We start from the raw sequence: 18,382 nt of genomic DNA on the forward strand, positions 1-18,382 counted from the left end.
GCTTTGGAAGATTCTTAATCAAAATCTTACCAAAGCTAGACATGTTCCCCGTGGACAAAACTACCAACTGTGCTAAAGTTTTTTTTTTCAGAATTTAGACCTTCCAGGAACTACAGATGTTATTACTACCTTATAGACCACAATCAAACCTTATACAAAGAATTTTGCATTTCTATACTAATTCTTGGACTTAACTGATATAGTTTTAAACTCCACCAATACACAATTAAACTGGTTTTCATGGCTCTTCCTTGAAAATTTAATGAAAATAAGACCCTTTAGAAAAATAATTAAGAGATCACACATCACTAAGATTTATTATCATTCTGGCAGAGGCCAGATAAACTACAGGAGTTATGCAATTCAATACAATCTACTTAACACCTTCTCTGAAAATCACATTATCTAGCCCTAGAGCTATAGAAAGCTTCTTAGCATTTAAAGAGGAAATAGAGACAAAGCAATCAAATTTCAAGGGTTGTTCCAACAACTATTCTTAGATTGAACAGAAAGTGAACTGCTACTTTTAAAGGGGTTTTCAAGTAAAACTTCAGCAGTCAGGACTACAGCAGTCCTGGACCCAAACCACACCATTCAGTGGCTGACTTTTCTGGATCTACCTGCATACTCCATGGAGCCTTTTTGTATGTGCTACAATCAAAGAAAACGAGGGTGTAGCAAACAGCACTCGCTTCACCACACACATTGAAACCAATCTGAGTCATCATCTTCTTGGGAAACTGTGGACAGAAATGCTGAAGACTTCATGTTCACAGAAGCTGCTGCACACTGCAACTACTGTTTGCTGCTATATTTGCATTGCCTTTTGCATCTGGCCTCTGCAACCCAGTTTTAACATAATCAATATATAGGATATAAAGTTTATAGACTTGGTTAAATTACCAACTTCATCTTTGCACATTTAACCAAAATCCAAAATTCTGACTTATATGTGTGTGCGCACAAACTGTATATGCTTGCATAAGCATAGATACATAGATAAACACACACTCCTCACAAAGATTATAATGGCACTCTTAGTTTGGACATGTCCTGTGGAAAACTTCCCAGAAATTCCATTTACTTTCCATGATAGAAGAACACAAAAGAAAAAAAAGAAAGAAAAGAAAAAAAAGAAAGAAAAGAAAAAAAAGAAAGAAAAGAAAAAAAAGAAAGAAAAGAAAAAAAAGAAAGAAAAGAAAAAAAAGAAAGAAAAGAAAAAAAAGAAAGAAAAGAAAAAAAAGAAAGAAAAGAAAAAAAAGAAAGAAAAGAAAAAAAAGAAAGAAAAGAAAAAAAAGAAAGAAAAGAAAAAAAAGAAAGAAAAGAAAAAAAAGAAAGAAAAGAAAAAAAAGAAAGAAAAGAAAAAAAAGAAAGAAAAGAAAAAAAAGAAAGAAAAGAAAAAAAAGAAAGAAAAGAAAAAAAAGAAAGAAAAGAAAAAAAAGAAAGAAAAGAAAAAAAAGAAAGAAAAGAAAAGAAAGAAAGAAAAGAAAAGAAAGAAAGAAAAGAAAAGAAAGAAAGAAAAGAAAAGAAAGAAAGAAAAGAAAAGAAAGAAAGAAAAGAAAAGAAAGAAAGAAAAGAAAAGAAAGAAAGAAAAGAAAAGAAAGAAAGAAAAGAAAAGAAAGAAAGAAAAGAAAAGAAAGAAAGAAAAGAAAAGAAAGAAAGAAAAGAAAAGAAAGAAAGAAAAGAAAAGAAAAAAAGAAAAGAAAAGAAAAAAAGAAAAGAAAAGAAAAAAAGAAAAGAAAAGAAAAAAAGAAAAGAAAAGAAAAAAAGAAAAGAAAAGAAAAAAAGAAAAGAAAAGAAAAAAAGAAAAGAAAAGAAAAAAAGAAAAGAAAAGAAAAAAAGAAAAGAAAAGAAAAAAAGAAAAGAAAAGAAAAAAAGAAAAGAAAAGAAAAAAAGAAAAGAAAAGAAAAAAGAAAAGAAAAGAAGAAAAGAAAAGAAAAGAAGAAAAGAAAAGAAAAGAAGAAAAGAAAAGAAAAGAAGAAAAGAAAAGAAAAGAAGAAAAGAAAAGAAAAGAAGAAAAGAAAAGAAAAAAAGAAAAGAAAAGAAAAAAAGAAAAGAAAAGAAAAAAAGAAAAGAAAAGAAAAAAAGAAAAGAAAAGAAAAAAAGAAAAGAAAAGAAAAAAAGAAAAGAAAAGAAAAAAAGAAAAGAAAAGAAAAAAAGAAAAGAAAAGAAAAAAGAAAAGAAAAGAAAAAAGAAAAGAAAAAAGAAAAGAAAAGAAAAAAGAAAAGAAAAGAAAAAAGAAAAGAAAAGAAAAAAGAAAAGAAAAGAAAAAAGAAAAGAAAAAAAGAAAAGAAAAAAAGAAAAGAAAAAAAGAAAAGAAAAAAAGAAAAGAAAAAAAGAAAAGAAAAAAAGAAAAGAAAAAAAGAAAAGAAAAAAAGAAAAGAAAAAAAGAAAAGAAAAAAAGAAAAGAAAAAAAGAAAAGAAAAAAAGAAAAGAAAAAAAGAAAAGGAAAAAAGAAAAGGAAAAAAGAAAAGGAAAAAAGAAAAGGAAAAAAGAAAAGGAAAAAAGAAAAGGAAAAAAGAAAAGGAAAAAAGAAAAGGAAAAAAGAAAAGGAAAAAAGAAAAGGAAAAAAGAAAAGAAAAAAAGAAAAGAAAAAAAGAAAAGAAAAAAAGAAAAGAAAAAAAGAAAAGAAAAAAAGAAAAGAAAAAAAGAAAAGAAAAAAAGAAAAGAAAAAAAGAAAAGAAAAAAAGAAAAGAAAAAAAGAAAAGAAAAAAAGAAAAGAAAAAAAGAAAAGAAAAAAAGAAAAGAAAAAAAGAAAAGAAAAAAAGAAAAGAAAAAAAGAAAAGAAAAAAAGAAAAGAAAAAAAGAAAAGAAAAAAAGAAAAGAAAAAAAGAAAAGAAAAAAAGAAAAGAAAAAAAGAAAAGAAAAAAAGAAAAGAAAAAAAGAAAAGAAAAAAAGAAAAGAAAAAAAGAAAAGAAAAAAAGAAAAGAAAAAAAGAAAAGAAAAAAAGAAAAGAAAAAAAGAAAAGAAAAAAAGAAAAGAAAAAAAGAAAAGAAAAAAAGAAAAGAAAAAAAGAAAAGAAAAAAAGAAAAGAAAAAAAGAAAAGAAAAAAGAAAAGAAAAAAAGAAAAGAAAAAAAGAAAAGAAAAAAAGAAAAGAAAAAAAGAAAAGAAAAAAAGAAAAGAAAAAAAGAAAAGAAAAAAAGAAAAGAAAAAAGAAAAGAAAAAAAGAAAAGAAAAAAAGAAAAGAAAAAAAGAAAAGAAAAAAGAAAAGAAAAAAAGAAAAGAAAAAAAAAGAAAAGAAAAAAAAAGAAAAGAAAAAAAAGAAAAGAAAAAAAAGAAAAGAAAAAAAAGAAGCTGCAGACTGCTTTGTTCAGACACTTCCTAGGCTCCAGCATATCTCACAGTGCCAGCCACAGTATAATTTTCAAGAGAGTGCCAGGAGAAGAGCAAAGTTGCTGTAGGTGCAGCTGTTGAGCAGTCCTGATGCAACAGCCTTATGTAAGGCCATGCATTCAGGACCAACTGTACCACTGCATTACTCCTGATACTCAGGAAGGGTGATTCAGCCCAAAGTGCAAAAAACTTGCATCTTTTCACTCCAAAGCTAAAAGAGTAATTCTTGATCTTAAAATAATACAACACTTTTGATAATGTCTGTTATCAAGTTGTCCTCTGAGCCTGCAAGTGAAAATTTAATACTGAAGGTCTACTGCTCATGTTATATCGAGTACACATTTTTACTATTTCTTTTGTTTGCTTGTTCATTAAGGAGTAACACAGAAAAGAATTACGAAAATCTGCAACTGCCTGGAAGGCAATGTAAAACTTTTTGCTGTAAGGTGTTACTCTTGCTGCAAGCCAAATTCACAATTAACAAATACTGGGCTGTTAGAATAGCTTAGCACTTATCTCCCACTCACTTAGCAAACTCGAGTGAACAGCAATTATTTCATCTCAAAGTTTAGCAAGAATCAGGTCATGAATTTTCATAAGTAAAAGTTGTCACACCAACTAGCTACTATGTTTCAACATATATAAATTGATGCTTACAATCTTCACCCCTGCAAAGGACTGGAAGTTATGACATGGCAACAATCTGATTTTGGTCTTAAGGTTTTTCTCTCCTCTTTGGAGATTTACTCTGAAAATACAGTAAGCAATATGTTCTAAACTGTTGAGGGAGTTATAAGAACATTTAAGTAGAGAATACCCCTTTTTCTCTCCTGCCCCAAAAATGAGGAAAGGGTTGGAAGATCACTATTCTAGCAATGCTACTGTGCACTCCTGTAGTTTAGAACAGAGAGAAAGGAGACAGTAGTCCAAAGGATGACCTTTGGACTCAGTATTAATAAATTAATATTTAAGCATGCAAGCTACTCTTAAATAACGCACACACACACACACAAAAAAGGTATCCAATGGGAAACAAAATTTTGATCCAGCTATAAATAAACACATGTTAGCACAACTGAGCCTGTAACCAATTCAGGAGCTACCTACTATATATGACGTGATAAATTCATATTAACCTACCTCTTTGTTGCCTACTCAATGTAAATACCTATGTTAAAAATTAGTGAAATCATTTAAGAACAAATGTCATAATACATATAAACTGCTGCATTTCATGTATGTATGTATGTATATAGGTGGAAGAATCCTAGGACACTGTCATATCCGAAAAACCAACATTCCTTGGGAGCTGTGTCGTAATTAAGAAGTTATCTAAAAATACTTTTCTAAAGTCATGTCACATTGTTGCAGGCACACAGCATCCTCATAAAAACATCCTATTAAGAGTTACACTTGCAGTAGGGCTACCTCAAATGTTATTTGTTAGAGCAGTTATACACTGGTACAGGGAAATTAAAATGCAGGAGAATGCATGCTAAGGCAAAGCTTGAGAAGAAAAAGCTTAAAGATACACAGGTCACATTAAGGTCTTCCTCTCTTCTAAGTCAGCTTCTCCTGCTGCTCACTCATGCAGGGAGATCATAATTTCGTGGCTGTGATATTTCCACGGCAACACTGGTGACAGTGATGTCACAAATTCAGCCCTGACATAGCTTCAGGATCAAGTACAAGGAGCAGATGGGATGCGAGGGAAAAAGCCCCTATTTAAACACAAATCTCTTTTATAAGAAAGAAAGAGGCATGAGCAAAGAAACAGGTGAATGGATCATGTTTTCAAGTATGATATATTCAAAAGATTATCCTAGCATGAAAATCTATTTAAAGGCAAGACCTACAATACAGGGTAACTGTCAAATTTGTTAGGCCTTATAATAAACCAACCTTGAAAGCTCCCTGTTTAGCATGACAAGCCTTGTGCTCCATTTCTAAAGTGGCAGTGAAACAATACACTTTTGTCCCTTGTGAATTTCCTTTAAATAACTTTAACATTCAGATATATTAATTTGATACATCACTGTGCTCATAATACCATATGTAAATATGATGTCAAGCCCTCACTGGAGTGAGTTTGTTATCTGAATTAGATATGATATGAAAGACATTAAAACAAATCCCAGATAGGTCACCAAGTACAACAGGATGGTAACAGCCAGCACTGTTTGATTGGTAAAAGGGCACTATACTTTTGTGCTGATCTGTGGACACATGCAAGAATCAACACAAGCTCCAGGCCAGCTGAAGGACACCTAAACCCCTTGCCTGTCACACACTCTAGACTCCAACACTACAGGTATCAGACCTCCTTCCTGCCTTCAGCCACCCCATGGACCAACAGCAACTGAGCCCACCCAGCACAGAAGGGATGGTGACAAGAAGTGGAATAGCAGAGGATGCAACCACAATATAGTCCCAGATACAGTCTCTACACTGACTCAGGTCACAGTGCAAGGATATACATAGACTTCTTAAAGATGCTACGCTCCACAGACAACTGATAAACAGCAAAAATACCTACAGAGGGAGGCAGGGGAAGTGCCTATGACCAAAATTCAGGCGTAGGTCATTCACAGAGCTGCAAGCAACAAAAAGTGGTTTCTTATAGCAGTAGAAGTGCAAAAATCAGAAGTCAAATAGGAGATAAAAGAAATTAAAAGGATTTAGAACCATGTTTTGATCACAGAAAAGAAAAATCCACATTTTTTGAATTTGACGATGAAGAACCTGAAAGGATTAACAGTCTAGATCTCAGGAGGGAAAGGAAGAAAGGGAATAAAATTTGCAGGTTGAAGCTGGGCCTAAGCCAAGATGTGAACAGGCCCCCAGGAAGGGATATTGGGCAGAGGGAGAGACCAAAAGCACAATGCAAGGAGGAACAGATCAGAAGCCAAGTAGCTAAGCAGGGTTCCCAGACACCATGTATGAAATCACTAAGGTAAAAAGGGGGAGAACAGAAGCAAAAATGTGCCATGATACAAACCACAACAATGATCAGAGTTCAGAAAACCCATCTGATTTGCCAGACTGTGACTGTATCAACAGCAAATCACAAAAGCAGGCTGAGGGATTCTGGCTGGTCACAAAAAAAGTGAAGGTATCCAAGGACTGCACCAGGTCCAAGATGTCATTTCACAACTAAATGACCAATCTTACAAAGAGAAGAGGAAAAATAAAGGGAGAAACTTGAGCTATCAGTACAGGATAATATATAATATAACAGGTACAGAAAGTCTGTTAGGATTGTCAGGGAAAGACCTAAAGAACTAGGTTTAGCTTCCACATTGTTGAAGCTTCAACAAAAATGGTTTCTGTAAACATATTAGCCATGCTCCCATGACACCACTAACAAATGCTGCCTGAAATTAAAAAAAAAAAAAAAAAAAAAAAAGAAAAAGAAAAAGAATAGTTTGAGGCTATAAACTTCTACAGCCTTCTTGTTAGAGTAGCAAACTCCGGAAATAGCATCCATTAGCACAGTAGGATAAGAAATACACTCTATTTTAAGATGCAGTTTTTACAATTGTGATTAAGACACAGCTGTCACAGACTAACATGACTACAACACAACCCCAACAAGACTCCTCCTCTCCCTGGGCTTTTGTAAGGCCAACAACCTCAGATGAGAACATGAACCGAGTTCCCCCAGTGGACTTTGAAGAGGTCACTTTAATTTCAGTACTGCAAATCCCATCTTCTTTTTACCCAAGAGGAAAAAAGCCTCTCTCAGACAACTCTTGCACTACTACATCTCTTTTACCACGTGTTTATAGAGACATGAAACTGACGGCTAATATAAGCTCAAGTCAGCACTCGTTGCTGTTTGTATGGAGTATCAAGCCAAAGCAGCTGCCAAACATGAGCTACAAAGAAAGTCTCTTCCTATTGTTCAGAAAATAAGTTATTTTCTCCCTATCACACTGATCAAAATTAACATTCCACTGATAGAAGTCAACTGTTCTGCTAAAATGAAATTTTAGACAAAACCAACATTGTAAGACTTCCAAAGTGCAGCAGATACGATTCAAGTTCAAGCTTTAAAAATATTTCTCTCAGAACAAAAATATTTTTACAATAGTCAAAACAAAAATATAACAGTAGAAAACCACAACAAGCACAAATTAATAGACTTTAAAAAGCAATAAAATAACCAGTCACTTTCTAATACAATCTCAATACAACAGCAACTCAAAATATAAGCTAACACCATATCAAGATGCAAAATATTTTTTTCTAGCACTCATTTCTATAAATAAAAATCATAGGCATAGTATATTACCTTCATTTTCAGAAGCTTGGCATTTTACTTTCAGTACCAAATCAAAGGTACGTTCTGGATTTTCCCTAGAAGAAGCAAACACAACCAATTAATTATACTCATGTTTCAGATCCTGTTTCTACTGTGTTATATCCTTTCCACTCTCTTTGTATGGAATAAAATTAAAGTATCATTAAAACAAAATTAGAACCCAGATTAGTTCAAAGGAAGAACCAAAAAGTCTGTACAGCCTTTAGAAAGGAATAAGGAAGATAAACAAGCTAAACTGTGTGATTTATTTACGTGATACTGTGACTGCCTTATGGATCAAATAGCTTTCAAGTCTTCCATCATGCCCCACTAAACAGTTGAGAAAAAAAAGAGCTACTACAATCCTTATCAATCAATCAATCAATCTGAAACATATTAATGGAGTCACACACAACCTTTTCTAAATGTACATTTTATTTCTACCTAATAGGAACAGCCCATCATTTGACTTCCACTTTAATTCCACGACTTTAGCCACTATCCTTTAAATGCTTATGATTACCACCACAAAGCTGAGAATCACTGAGCTTACCTCTTTCACAAGACATTGATCATCAACTGGGACTTTAAAGGTATAATTCACTGAGTGAAAAAATATTAGTGGAGTTACCAGGGACAGTCACAACCCTGAGCAGGCCAGGAAGACAGAGCCTCCCTATCTGCAGCAGCCATCACGGGCAGCTTTGCATGATGGCCAACGCCCCTTTTACCTCCCCAGTAAACACACACCTGATAATAATAAACTGCATATGCTAATAGCAATTAACACTCAACCTAATCCCACACGGAATATTTATTAAAATAGTTTTAAATGCCACTACTACTATACCCCCTCTGCCTACCAAGCACACTGCTATTTATATTAAAAACAAGCGGTATAACCGCACCCATATCAATTATCTATTTAACCACATAAAAGGCTCACACATGAACTCCCTTCTTGCATAATGCTCCCACTAAAGTCAGCTGGAGATTCAAGTAAGTAGAAAAATTCAAGACTTGGTTCCAGGTCTCTAGAATGCTTCAAATAAAGCATACAGCAATTAACACAGTTGTTTCTTTAAAGAAAGTTTTGAATGAAATCCAAAGGCTGAGCTGGGGAAAAATTCAGCTGTCACAAATTAATTGATTCAGTACATGCTTTCATTGACCTCAGCACCATCATCAACTGAGATACGCAATTATAGTCTAATTCAGGTTATGGAGACATAACCTGCCCATATCACAATCTTTCCCTGCATTTTAAAGCATTTCTTTGGGAAAATCCTATATCTACTGATCCTGTGTGTAGGAGATCAAATTCTGCTCTGAGTTACAACAGCCTAAATCCAGTATATTGGAGATTTACTCTGGTATTAAACTCTGTCCATTGTTCCTCTGACTGGTGAGCAGGTTCAGAATGAAACTGATAAGGCTGTGCTTTGTTGAGCCATCTAGAAAAGTGAACCACAAAAATCCTGCATTTAAAAGAAATGACATCTCCTCATGACGTTATTCTAGTTCAGGCATTGGGTTTATACCCTCAGGTTGGAGTTTTAATCTGAATCAGTTCAAGTGTTGCAAACACCAAATGAGTGCTTCTAATTCAACTCTTAGCTGAATTATGCTCATGAAAAAAAAGCTCTTTGAGGTAACACTGCCTTCCGTCTTTCACTTTACTACTCTGAAACCGCTTTTGCAGAAAAATGCTTCTAAGTTTACTCTTCACATCCCACTACACTTAGAAGTGTCAAAAATGTGTCAAACTAATCTGAAAATTGTCAGACCGTCTCTCATTTCCTTCACAGCTCCGCACTGGCAGCCTGCTTATTCATCGTGTATTGACACGGAGATGTTCGTCAATTTCCGAAACCCGAGTTAAATACCCTGTCACTTTCCAACCTGGGGAAGGGCAGGTGGCCGCTCCTGATGGGCAGGCTGGACACCAAAACCTCCCCCGCGCCTGCCATACCACAGTGGCAAAAACGTGCTCTGTAACCACCATGGCCATAAACCAAAACACAAGAAGTTCCACCTCAACCCGAGGAGGAATTTGCTTGCGTTGAAGGTGGCAGAGCACTGGAACAGCTGCCCAGGTAGGTCGTGGAGTCTCCCTGTCTGGAGACATTCCAAACCCACCTGGACGCGTTCCTGTGTCACCTGCTCCAGGTGACCCTGCCTTGGCATGGAGTTGGCCTGTATGATTTCCAGCGCTCCCTTCCAACCCGAGCTATTCTGTGATTCTGTGACCTCCTAAAGAGACGCCTGTCACAGCCCCGGGCAGGGTCACTGCGGGCAGCGCTGCCGCCCGGCCCGGGGAAGCTGTGCTGGGCCCGGCGGCCTCGGCACCGAGCTCCCAGCGCCGCCCGGGCCCCGCTCTCCGGGCACGGCCCGACCGGCGCCGCTGCCGCTGCCCCAGCTCCTGCCCTGCCCGGCCAGGCCGGCGGCTGCCAAGCGCGGCCCCCGCGCCGCTGCGGGCGGGCGATGCCGGGGCCGCCGCGGGGCCGGGGGCGGCGCGGGGCGGAGGAGCGGCCGGCGGGGCTGCGGCCGCCGCCTCCTCCTCCTCCTCCTCCCCCCTGCCCGGGCCGGGTCGGGGGGCGCCGCCGCTCCCCCCGCGCCGCGGGTCCCGCCTCGCCCCGGCTCCAGCCCCGCCGCCTCCCGCCCGCCCTTCCCGCTGTCACTCAGCGGCCGCGGCGGGCGCGCCCGGCCCCTCGCACGTTCCCGCCGGGTGGGCTCCCCCTCCCCTCCTCCCCTCCCCGCCCGCCGCACGCCGGGCCCGCCGGGCCGGGGCGGCCGCGGGGCCTTCTCGCCGCCCGCCAGCCGCGGGGCTCGGCTCGGCTCGGGCCGCCGCGCCCGACAGCCCCGGCGCGGCCGCGCACGCACCGCACTCACTTGAACCTGCTGTCCATGGTCACATCGCGGGGCCCCGGCGGCGGCCCCGGCGCCCCCAGGGACAAGCGCCCCGCCCGGCGGGGCCGAAGGGGCAGCGCCGGCCGCGGAGCGCTGGGCGGCGGGGGCGGCTCAGCGCGGCGGGCGGCGGCCCATGGCTGCTCCGCTCCGCTCCCCCGGCTCGGGCCGCGACTGCGGCGGAGCGGCGGCACCGCCTCCTCCCCCGTCTCTCAGTTCCTGTTGCAGCCGCTCCGGCACCTTCTGGGAACCAGGAAGCTCCTCGGCGGCCCGTGAAGCCGCCGGGGCCGGTGTCACCTGAGCCCGGCGGGGGAGGGCGGGCGGCCCGTGCCCTCCGCGGCAGGTGCGCCGGGCCCGGGGCGCTGCAGCCCCTGCCCGGGGCCCGGCAGGTGGGGCAGGGCAGCACCATGGTACCGTCATGTGTCACCTCACGGGCACCTTCACCCGCTGCAACATCACCTCCTTGGATGGTGCGTCCACTGACAGACACATCCTAACAGCCCTTTATGCCCAGCAGGAAAGTGGAGCCTTTCCTAGTAAAAGTCATAAATATTAATTTAACCTGCGGTTAAATCTGTTTAGCCTTTATTTTTGTCGGGTGCTAAACAAACAGTGTCCTAAGCTGCTCAAGAAGGTGTTGCAGCGGGGGCCGGCTGGAGCAAACGCATCGTCCTGTAAACACACATGAAAAGCTTTATACCTTCGAGTGCTTGCCGCGAGTTTGGAAAGGAAATAAAAATAACACCACCCTTGAGAGGCTTCCAAGTCTCATTCATCTGAGAGGCACTGAGCAGCCAAGTTCCCACCTACACCAAGTTTCCCTCACCAGCATAGTAACACTGCAATGAAAAAGTGCATAAAATAGATTCTGTGGTACTGGGCCAAAGAAAAAACGTCATTCTTTTCACTCTTCCTCCAGAAACTAATCATCGTATCAACAGCTGAAAAGATGAAAAAAATCCAAGCCAATTATATTTTAAACACATAAAACAGCATTAGTGCATTACTGGGACTGAAAAATCAAATATTCAAAGTCAGGAAATTACAAATATTAACTTTTCCAAAGCAATATCATTTTGGCTTCCTTGCACATCCTACACACCTCACAGGATATAGATTAACTAATAATAAAATGTGTAGATGTACAACAGAAAGAACTGAATATTGAAGCAGAAACCTCAGCTTGGGGATTTTCTTGGATTTCAAGTACCTACTTTCCCAGTCCTTGTTCTGCAGTAATTCTCATCTGTGTTTTAACAGCCAGTATTTGCAGCTCCCACCAAAGTAAATGAAATTGTTTGGGGCTTTGTATCCTTAACACATAACCACGCACTTCATATAGCTCAGGGGGTTTAAATGGAATAAAACCATCCAATGTGTATTTTTGTATACCATGAGAGCCCCTCGCAGCAGGCAGCGTTAACTGACCCGCTGTTAAACTGAACTTCTCTGGTGGGATCAGTCTGGACTAAAGGGCTGGGAGAGAGGGCATTGATGCCCATCCCTGCTCTAGCAGGGCAATGGAAGAGCAAGGCAGGGACCCTCCTGCAGCCACCCAGAGCTGCCCAGCTGCAGCCCCCGAGGCAGGCTGACTGCGCCTGGCACCCAGGGATGATACAGAACCCAAAGGGCTCCAGCAGCTGATAAATCTGATAAAGCATAAGTGGGGAGGGACGTGGGACACGATCACAGTCATGTCTGTACGTCTGTCTGTCTATCCTCCATCTCACCACCATACCTACTATAAAGCACACAGAATTTGAAAGTCTCTTCTGCATGAAATGGCCAATAATTTAACAAGATTGAATTTGGATTGGATGATTATCAAAATATTGAGACATTTTATTTGTGGAAAATTTCCATTTGAAATGTACCAGAAAGTGAATGAAAAAAAACCATACCCTGTGTTTCAGGATTTCATTAAATCTGTATTCTTAATTACACTAAATATTTTATAAGCCTGCTGTGAATTTGTTTCTCTCTTCTCTTAAGCTGCTGATGCTTGCCACTTTTACAGACAGAAGAGTAGTCTGGCAGCCTGTCAAGCTGATCCACTGTGCGACTCCAGCCACTCTTGGACTGGGGTCTGTCTTGGCAGATACAACCATTGGGTCCCTTGGAATTTATTTTATCGTAATTGGAGAAAAAATAGGTAGGGTTTCTTTCCCAAAATAAATATATGCTTTGTAACTAGAGTAAATTGACTGCATGCAGTGACCAAACCTTGTCTGCCTGGAAGAGCAGGAAGAGTAGAGAAAGTTCACATTTAAAATAGAAGGCATACGGCAGAACACCCTGTTGAGGTGAAGCTCACATCTCTCAGAGCTATTATTTCAGACTCTGTGAAAGCTTAAGCAGACATCTGTGCCCAGGTTACACTTAGTTCATGTTTTCAAGACTGTTTTGCAACCACAACAGCTTTTAATGAACAATGGTGTTTTAGGAAAGGTGTTGGTGTTCAAAACCACCTCTTGCTGCTGCCTTGTTTCAGCCTTTCCCTGGAAAAGGGTTAAGGAAGAAGGAAAAGCTGAAAGAAAAGCCTAGTAGACATGCACAGAATCGATTAGTTTAGTATATTCTGAAGCTGGGAGTCTAGGTTACTTTTCTTTACTCTTTGGTTTTCCTTTCCAAATTAGAACCATGAAGCAAAGGATATTTGGACTTTTCAGAGTCAACTGTTCTACCAGGTAATCCAGAAGACAACAGCCTTCTTCTTTATGTTTTGTATAACGTGAAAATGGCTGAACTCTACATAAATTATCTCTAAAAGATTAGCATAAGGACTGATATAAGAGGATTTGCTGGAGGTAGGGGTGATGAACATTTATTTCATAGATATGAGCAACTGAAAGACAGATAACTTAGAGATAAAAATTCCTACTCAATCTTCAGTTGTAGTTAGCCCATGGTGAATACTCATTAGTCATCTTTGTTGCACTCCAATAATATAAAGGATCTCTAGAACTGATATAGATAATTACAGACACTACTCAGCTCTTACATGCTGCCAGTAAAAGAGCTCTCAATGTAAATTGACTTGGACCTACAAGCCTTAATTTTCTCCCAAATTTATTAATGCTTTGCAGTAAGAGGTTGGATGAAAAAATACCTGAAAGTCTACTTCGTCTGAATCAGATAAGAAGAGGATGGAAGTGCCATCAGGGCAGCTTTATCTCAAGGATCATAGAATCATAGAATGGTTTAGGTTGAAATGGGCCTTAAAGATCATCTACTTCCAACCCCCCTGCCACAGGCAGGCACACCTTTCAGTAGACCAGGTTGCTCAGAGCTCCATCCAGCCTGGCCTTGAACACTTCCAGAGATCCACAGCTTCTCTGGCAGTTTGTTCCAGTGCCTCATGACCCACATAGTAAAGAATTTTTTCCTAATATCTAGTCTAAACCTTTTCTCTTTCAGTTTGAAGCCATTCCCCCTTGTCCTGATACCAGGGGTTGCCCCAACCCAGTTGCAGCACCTTGCACTTGGTCTTATTAAACTTCATGAGATTCCCAAACATCATGAGATTTGTTAAAAGCATAACAAAACACATAACATACTTTTTAGTTAACAACAAAGCTCAATATGGAAACAACAGGAGATATAGATGAAAAACACCAAACAAAATCCCAAAACATAGCATCCATAGGCTTTCTGCCATTCTCTGGCAAATCAAAACCACGTGGGTTTGGGTCTATAAAAGTGGTGCAGTGCAGGGATCTCAAAAAGGGAGATGAGAAACAGACAGGAAATGGCCATGCATCCTGTCGCTTGGAAACGGTGGAGCAAAGAAGGGGAGTTCCGTGAGAATCCAATTACTTTTTTTAAGTTGAAATCATTACATTCACACATTTAGTGATTTTCTTTTGGCAGGGAAAACGTAAAAGGGACAGAGGGAATGGAAAAGCACAAAACCTCTGAAGACAAGAATTATTCTGTTTAGTTTTTAGCATGGGGGAATTCGAATCTTCCCAATGCAAACTTCAAGCACCGCTGCTTTGTGCAGGGACATTCATGGGGAGCACAGGAAACAGAATTTAGCCTACAAGCAAAGGCCACCCAATGAAATAACAGGGGGTTTAGCGATCACTGACTGAATCCAACTCGGTACAGGTCTAAATCTCCCACCCCAACTAACTCCAGCAAGGCTTTCTTTTATTAGCTACACAGTTCTGAGGTAGAAGTCTCATCATCACCATAAGCTGGAGCACACATATTGTCAGTTAAGGAATCTTGAGTATCTCAGAAGTCCTCACTAGCTAGGTGCATTTTATTTAATAGTAAAGCATACTACTAATAAAAGTGGTCTTCCTCTTAAATGCTGCTGAAACCCATAAAGGGATTTCCTTCAGAATAGTGTTAACAGAGCTTGCTGAAAGAGATGTTCTCCCCTGGGAATGCCTATGAGTTTGTCAAAAATGGCAAAATCAAAAAGGATAAAGTTTCCTATTGTATGGTTATAGCAAAATATTTCTTAGAACTCTTTGGTGTGATCAGCAATTTATACCTTATACCAAGAATTACTTCTTCACTTACCACTGAGTCTGTCTGTACTGGGATCACTTTTAATCCTCCTTCCATCAAATTAGTCACAGTAGGTTTGTGTTATCTCAGTGGCTATCAGTACATCTCCTATCAACATAATCACCTTCTCAGAACTCATAGACTTGAAAGCATCTCTTAGAATCTGAGTTTGCTCTTCATTTTAATGGGGTTGGAGGTTTGTTTTTGGGGGGGTTTTTTGTCGGCTTGTTTGAATCTTACCCGTCCTCATCCCAAGTTGTAAATGAGTGACTATGTAATCTCCCCTATGCAAAGTTCTCCAAATCTCCAAATTCACAAATATCGATTTTCCCATTAAACTCCTTAGCCATAATACTGCCGTGAGACAATACGTAACAGAGAAAATACTGTAGGTTTAAGAAACACCACATACCTACATTAGGTCATTTCATCATTCATCTTCTTTAGAGATAGCAATTGATTTGAAATAGATCTGTTTCAATAAGCTTGTCAAGTTTATTTACTAAATACATTTATATAGTAAATACATGTCTATAAATATTCTACATTTTTATTGACTCCTTACATGATCCATACAAACTTTTTTTTTTTCATCTTTCAGTGTTATTTATTCAAAAAAGCACTATAAAAATCTTAAGTTTTCCTGCTTAAGAACAGGTGATGATTTAAGGTAGACATGACCAAAGGTGACACATTGACATGGCTGGGTAAGGACTTTAATGTGAAGCTTGTGCTGTGTTATCATTAAGTGTCAGGGATGTAGCATTCCACTAGCTGTCATTGTGCTTGCAGCCAGGCTATGTGCAAAGGCTAATCTGCCCAAACACACACACACTCAGGTAAACATGCTCATTAATTAATCAGTGAACTCCTGGGCAGAGATCATTGCTTGTATAAAAATGAGGATTCCCTGGCTTTCTAATTAATATGTCCTACCAACAAGACAAAGAAAGCAGGTCTTCTTAACCAGGTCAGCTTTAATTACAAGTTTAACAAAGGAGATGGGGGAATTTTATGAACATAACTTCAAACTATGGAGCTTTAAGAGCCAAGACACTCAAAAGTTTTCAAGTTTACAATATGGCTGTATTAGTTCAGGATTTAGTTTAGTGGTAGTATTTGCAAATCCTTGCAGACTGACCCATAATACCTTTTGTTAGTTAGATTTGCACCATAATCTGCAGAAGATGTGAAGTATGAATCCAGTAAATACTTATAAGCCTTTGTAAAGTTTAACCAGACAGTTGCTTTACCTATGCTGTCTTGATGTCTTATCAGTGGTTCATATGTAAATTAATTTAGAAATTAAAGATTAGTAATATTTCTATGCATATTGACCTCAATTCATAGTCAATTTAGAAAATTTGGGTGGATTTCTAATTTATTCAGACATGACAGCTGGCAGTATCTAACAGTAGAATAAACCACCTTTCAGCTCTGCTGCCCAAATCCAGCCTTCAGCCGGCGAATACCAAGTGCTTTCCAGTGGATGCTGATTATTCATAGGACTGTTTGAAAACAAGCAGTGGTCTTTGCCCAGTTCCAGTTTAGATGCGAGTCAGACACCTTGCAACTGGCCTCCCTGTTAGGAACTTCAAAGAAATGAAATACTTGAGTAAGAAAGAAACTGTTCTCTTTTTGCATAGTAAAAAAAAAAAAAAAAAAAAAAAAAAACCAAACAACCCCCCCCAAAAAACCTCCAAGAATGTTTCAAGAAACATTGATGGCAATGTTAAGGGAACATACCCAATTCTTTTCCACAGTTAATGATTACTGTGGAGATTTTTTTTCAGCCCAGCAGACAGTTTTCTTAAGGAAGAATTTTTTAGTGAAGCAGCAGGGTCAGGTGGCATCTTTCAATATGCATGGATTGAGCAGAAGGAAATCACTCATTCAAGTCATTTGCAAGTAAAAGTTTCGTACCAGATTGAACGCTTTCTTGCTGAATAAATTCAGTTCTTCTCTTTAGGCAAGAATATATTCCTCATATTTCTCAAATGTATATTTTAAATTCTTCAGGTTGCACGTTGCCTGATGTATATGGTACTCATTAAAACTACGATGGAGCAAGACTTTTTTACCATATTTAAAAGTTATTTTTTAGAAAGTTCTATTCAAAGCAGTACAAAACTGATTTCTGTTATCAAACATAAAAATGTCATACTGTTGCAATCATCTGGATGTGGACTTCTTGTGGTGACACCAAACGTCCGTAAAATCAGTTACTGAACTTTATTAAAATGAGGATGTGTTAAAAGTCTATACACTGTTTTGGAAACTGTCTGCTGTGTCTAGTAAAAAAAAAAAATCCAAGCAGTAAATCAAGCAGTACTAAATATTAAAAGAACAGTTTCCAGCTGTTTGTTTGCCATGGACTAAGGCCCTCTGTGTGCACTGGCATGATTATGAAAGAGTATATAAATGACAGATGTTTTATATAGAAATTAGTTATAAAAATCCAGTTTTTCAGGTTTACAAACAGTATATAATATACAAATAGCCAATAGAGATGGTGTATTTTTATATTTACTTGCATTAAAAGATGAAAAAGCACTGTACAGTTTCTCCTATCAGAATATCCCGCACAATATCCCTAACTCTGTTCTAGTATTGCAGCTGATATGACAGGGAACCAACAGTGCCAGCTTCTTTGGCCAGTGATTTGTCCTCATGTTTTATTGTGGTGCTTTGCTCATAATTAATTGCATAAGATAATTCATTAATGATAACTTTTCTTCTTTGGAAAAGGCAAATTCTTTCTAACATAAACTAGTTTTTTTTTTCTATAAAGGAAAAACTGTATCCCTGTGCAGTGTATGAATCCTAATGTTATGCACTTTGTTATGCAATTGGATCACAGGTAAATCATTGAAATGTCAAATACATCTTCTGCAGGTTTCTTCATTCAGAGATATTAGGACAATTGACCCAGTTATCACTGTGCTAAATAGCTACAAATAGTTCAGACAGATGGGTTTAGATCCCTATATGTATTGTTGGCTCACCACTGCATCCAATACCGAAGACACAAAACCAGTGGAGAGGTTCTAAGCACAACAGATGTGAGTGTAATCCCAGTAATTAACTAATACAGGGAACTGCCATATTTATTAGTTATGCTTACTGAAGAAATTATTGACTTTAATATCTGGCAAGAATGAGACTGGAAGAAGGAAGTGACAGCTCAAGAAAAGCGAGGCCAACAGGCTATCCTTGGGACAGTACAGGTGTTAATGCAGCTGATGGCCTTATTTACTGGAACTAGTCCTGCTGCCTACCCTAACCACTGGAGCTGTACGCACAGTTTGAGGGCAGAA

At 38.7% G+C, this 18,382-nt stretch overlaps 1 protein-coding gene across 2 annotated transcripts in view; it reads right to left on the reverse strand.

The window, feature by feature from the left end:
• Positions 1-10,877, reverse strand: part of DENND1B (DENN domain containing 1B) — a 159,511-nt gene extending 148,634 nt beyond the window's left edge. Inside the window, exons 1-2 of one of the 2 annotated variants that reach the window (XM_064664456.1) lie at positions 10,530-10,877; positions 7,629-7,693 (exon numbers count right to left, since the gene is read on the reverse strand). In XM_064664456.1, coding sequence (XP_064520526.1) covers positions 7,629-7,693; positions 10,530-10,546 — 82 coding nt within the window. In that variant the 5' untranslated portion in view covers positions 10,547-10,877. The remainder of the gene's footprint in view (positions 1-7,628; positions 7,694-10,529) is intronic. The other variant, XM_064664457.1, reaches the window with a different exon arrangement.
• Positions 10,878-18,382: the final 7,505 nt, after the last annotated feature.

The sequence above is a fragment of the Pseudopipra pipra genome, chromosome 9 (assembly GCF_036250125.1).
Source record: "Pseudopipra pipra isolate bDixPip1 chromosome 9, bDixPip1.hap1, whole genome shotgun sequence".
NCBI classification, from domain to species: Eukaryota; Metazoa; Chordata; class Aves; order Passeriformes; family Pipridae; genus Pseudopipra; species Pseudopipra pipra.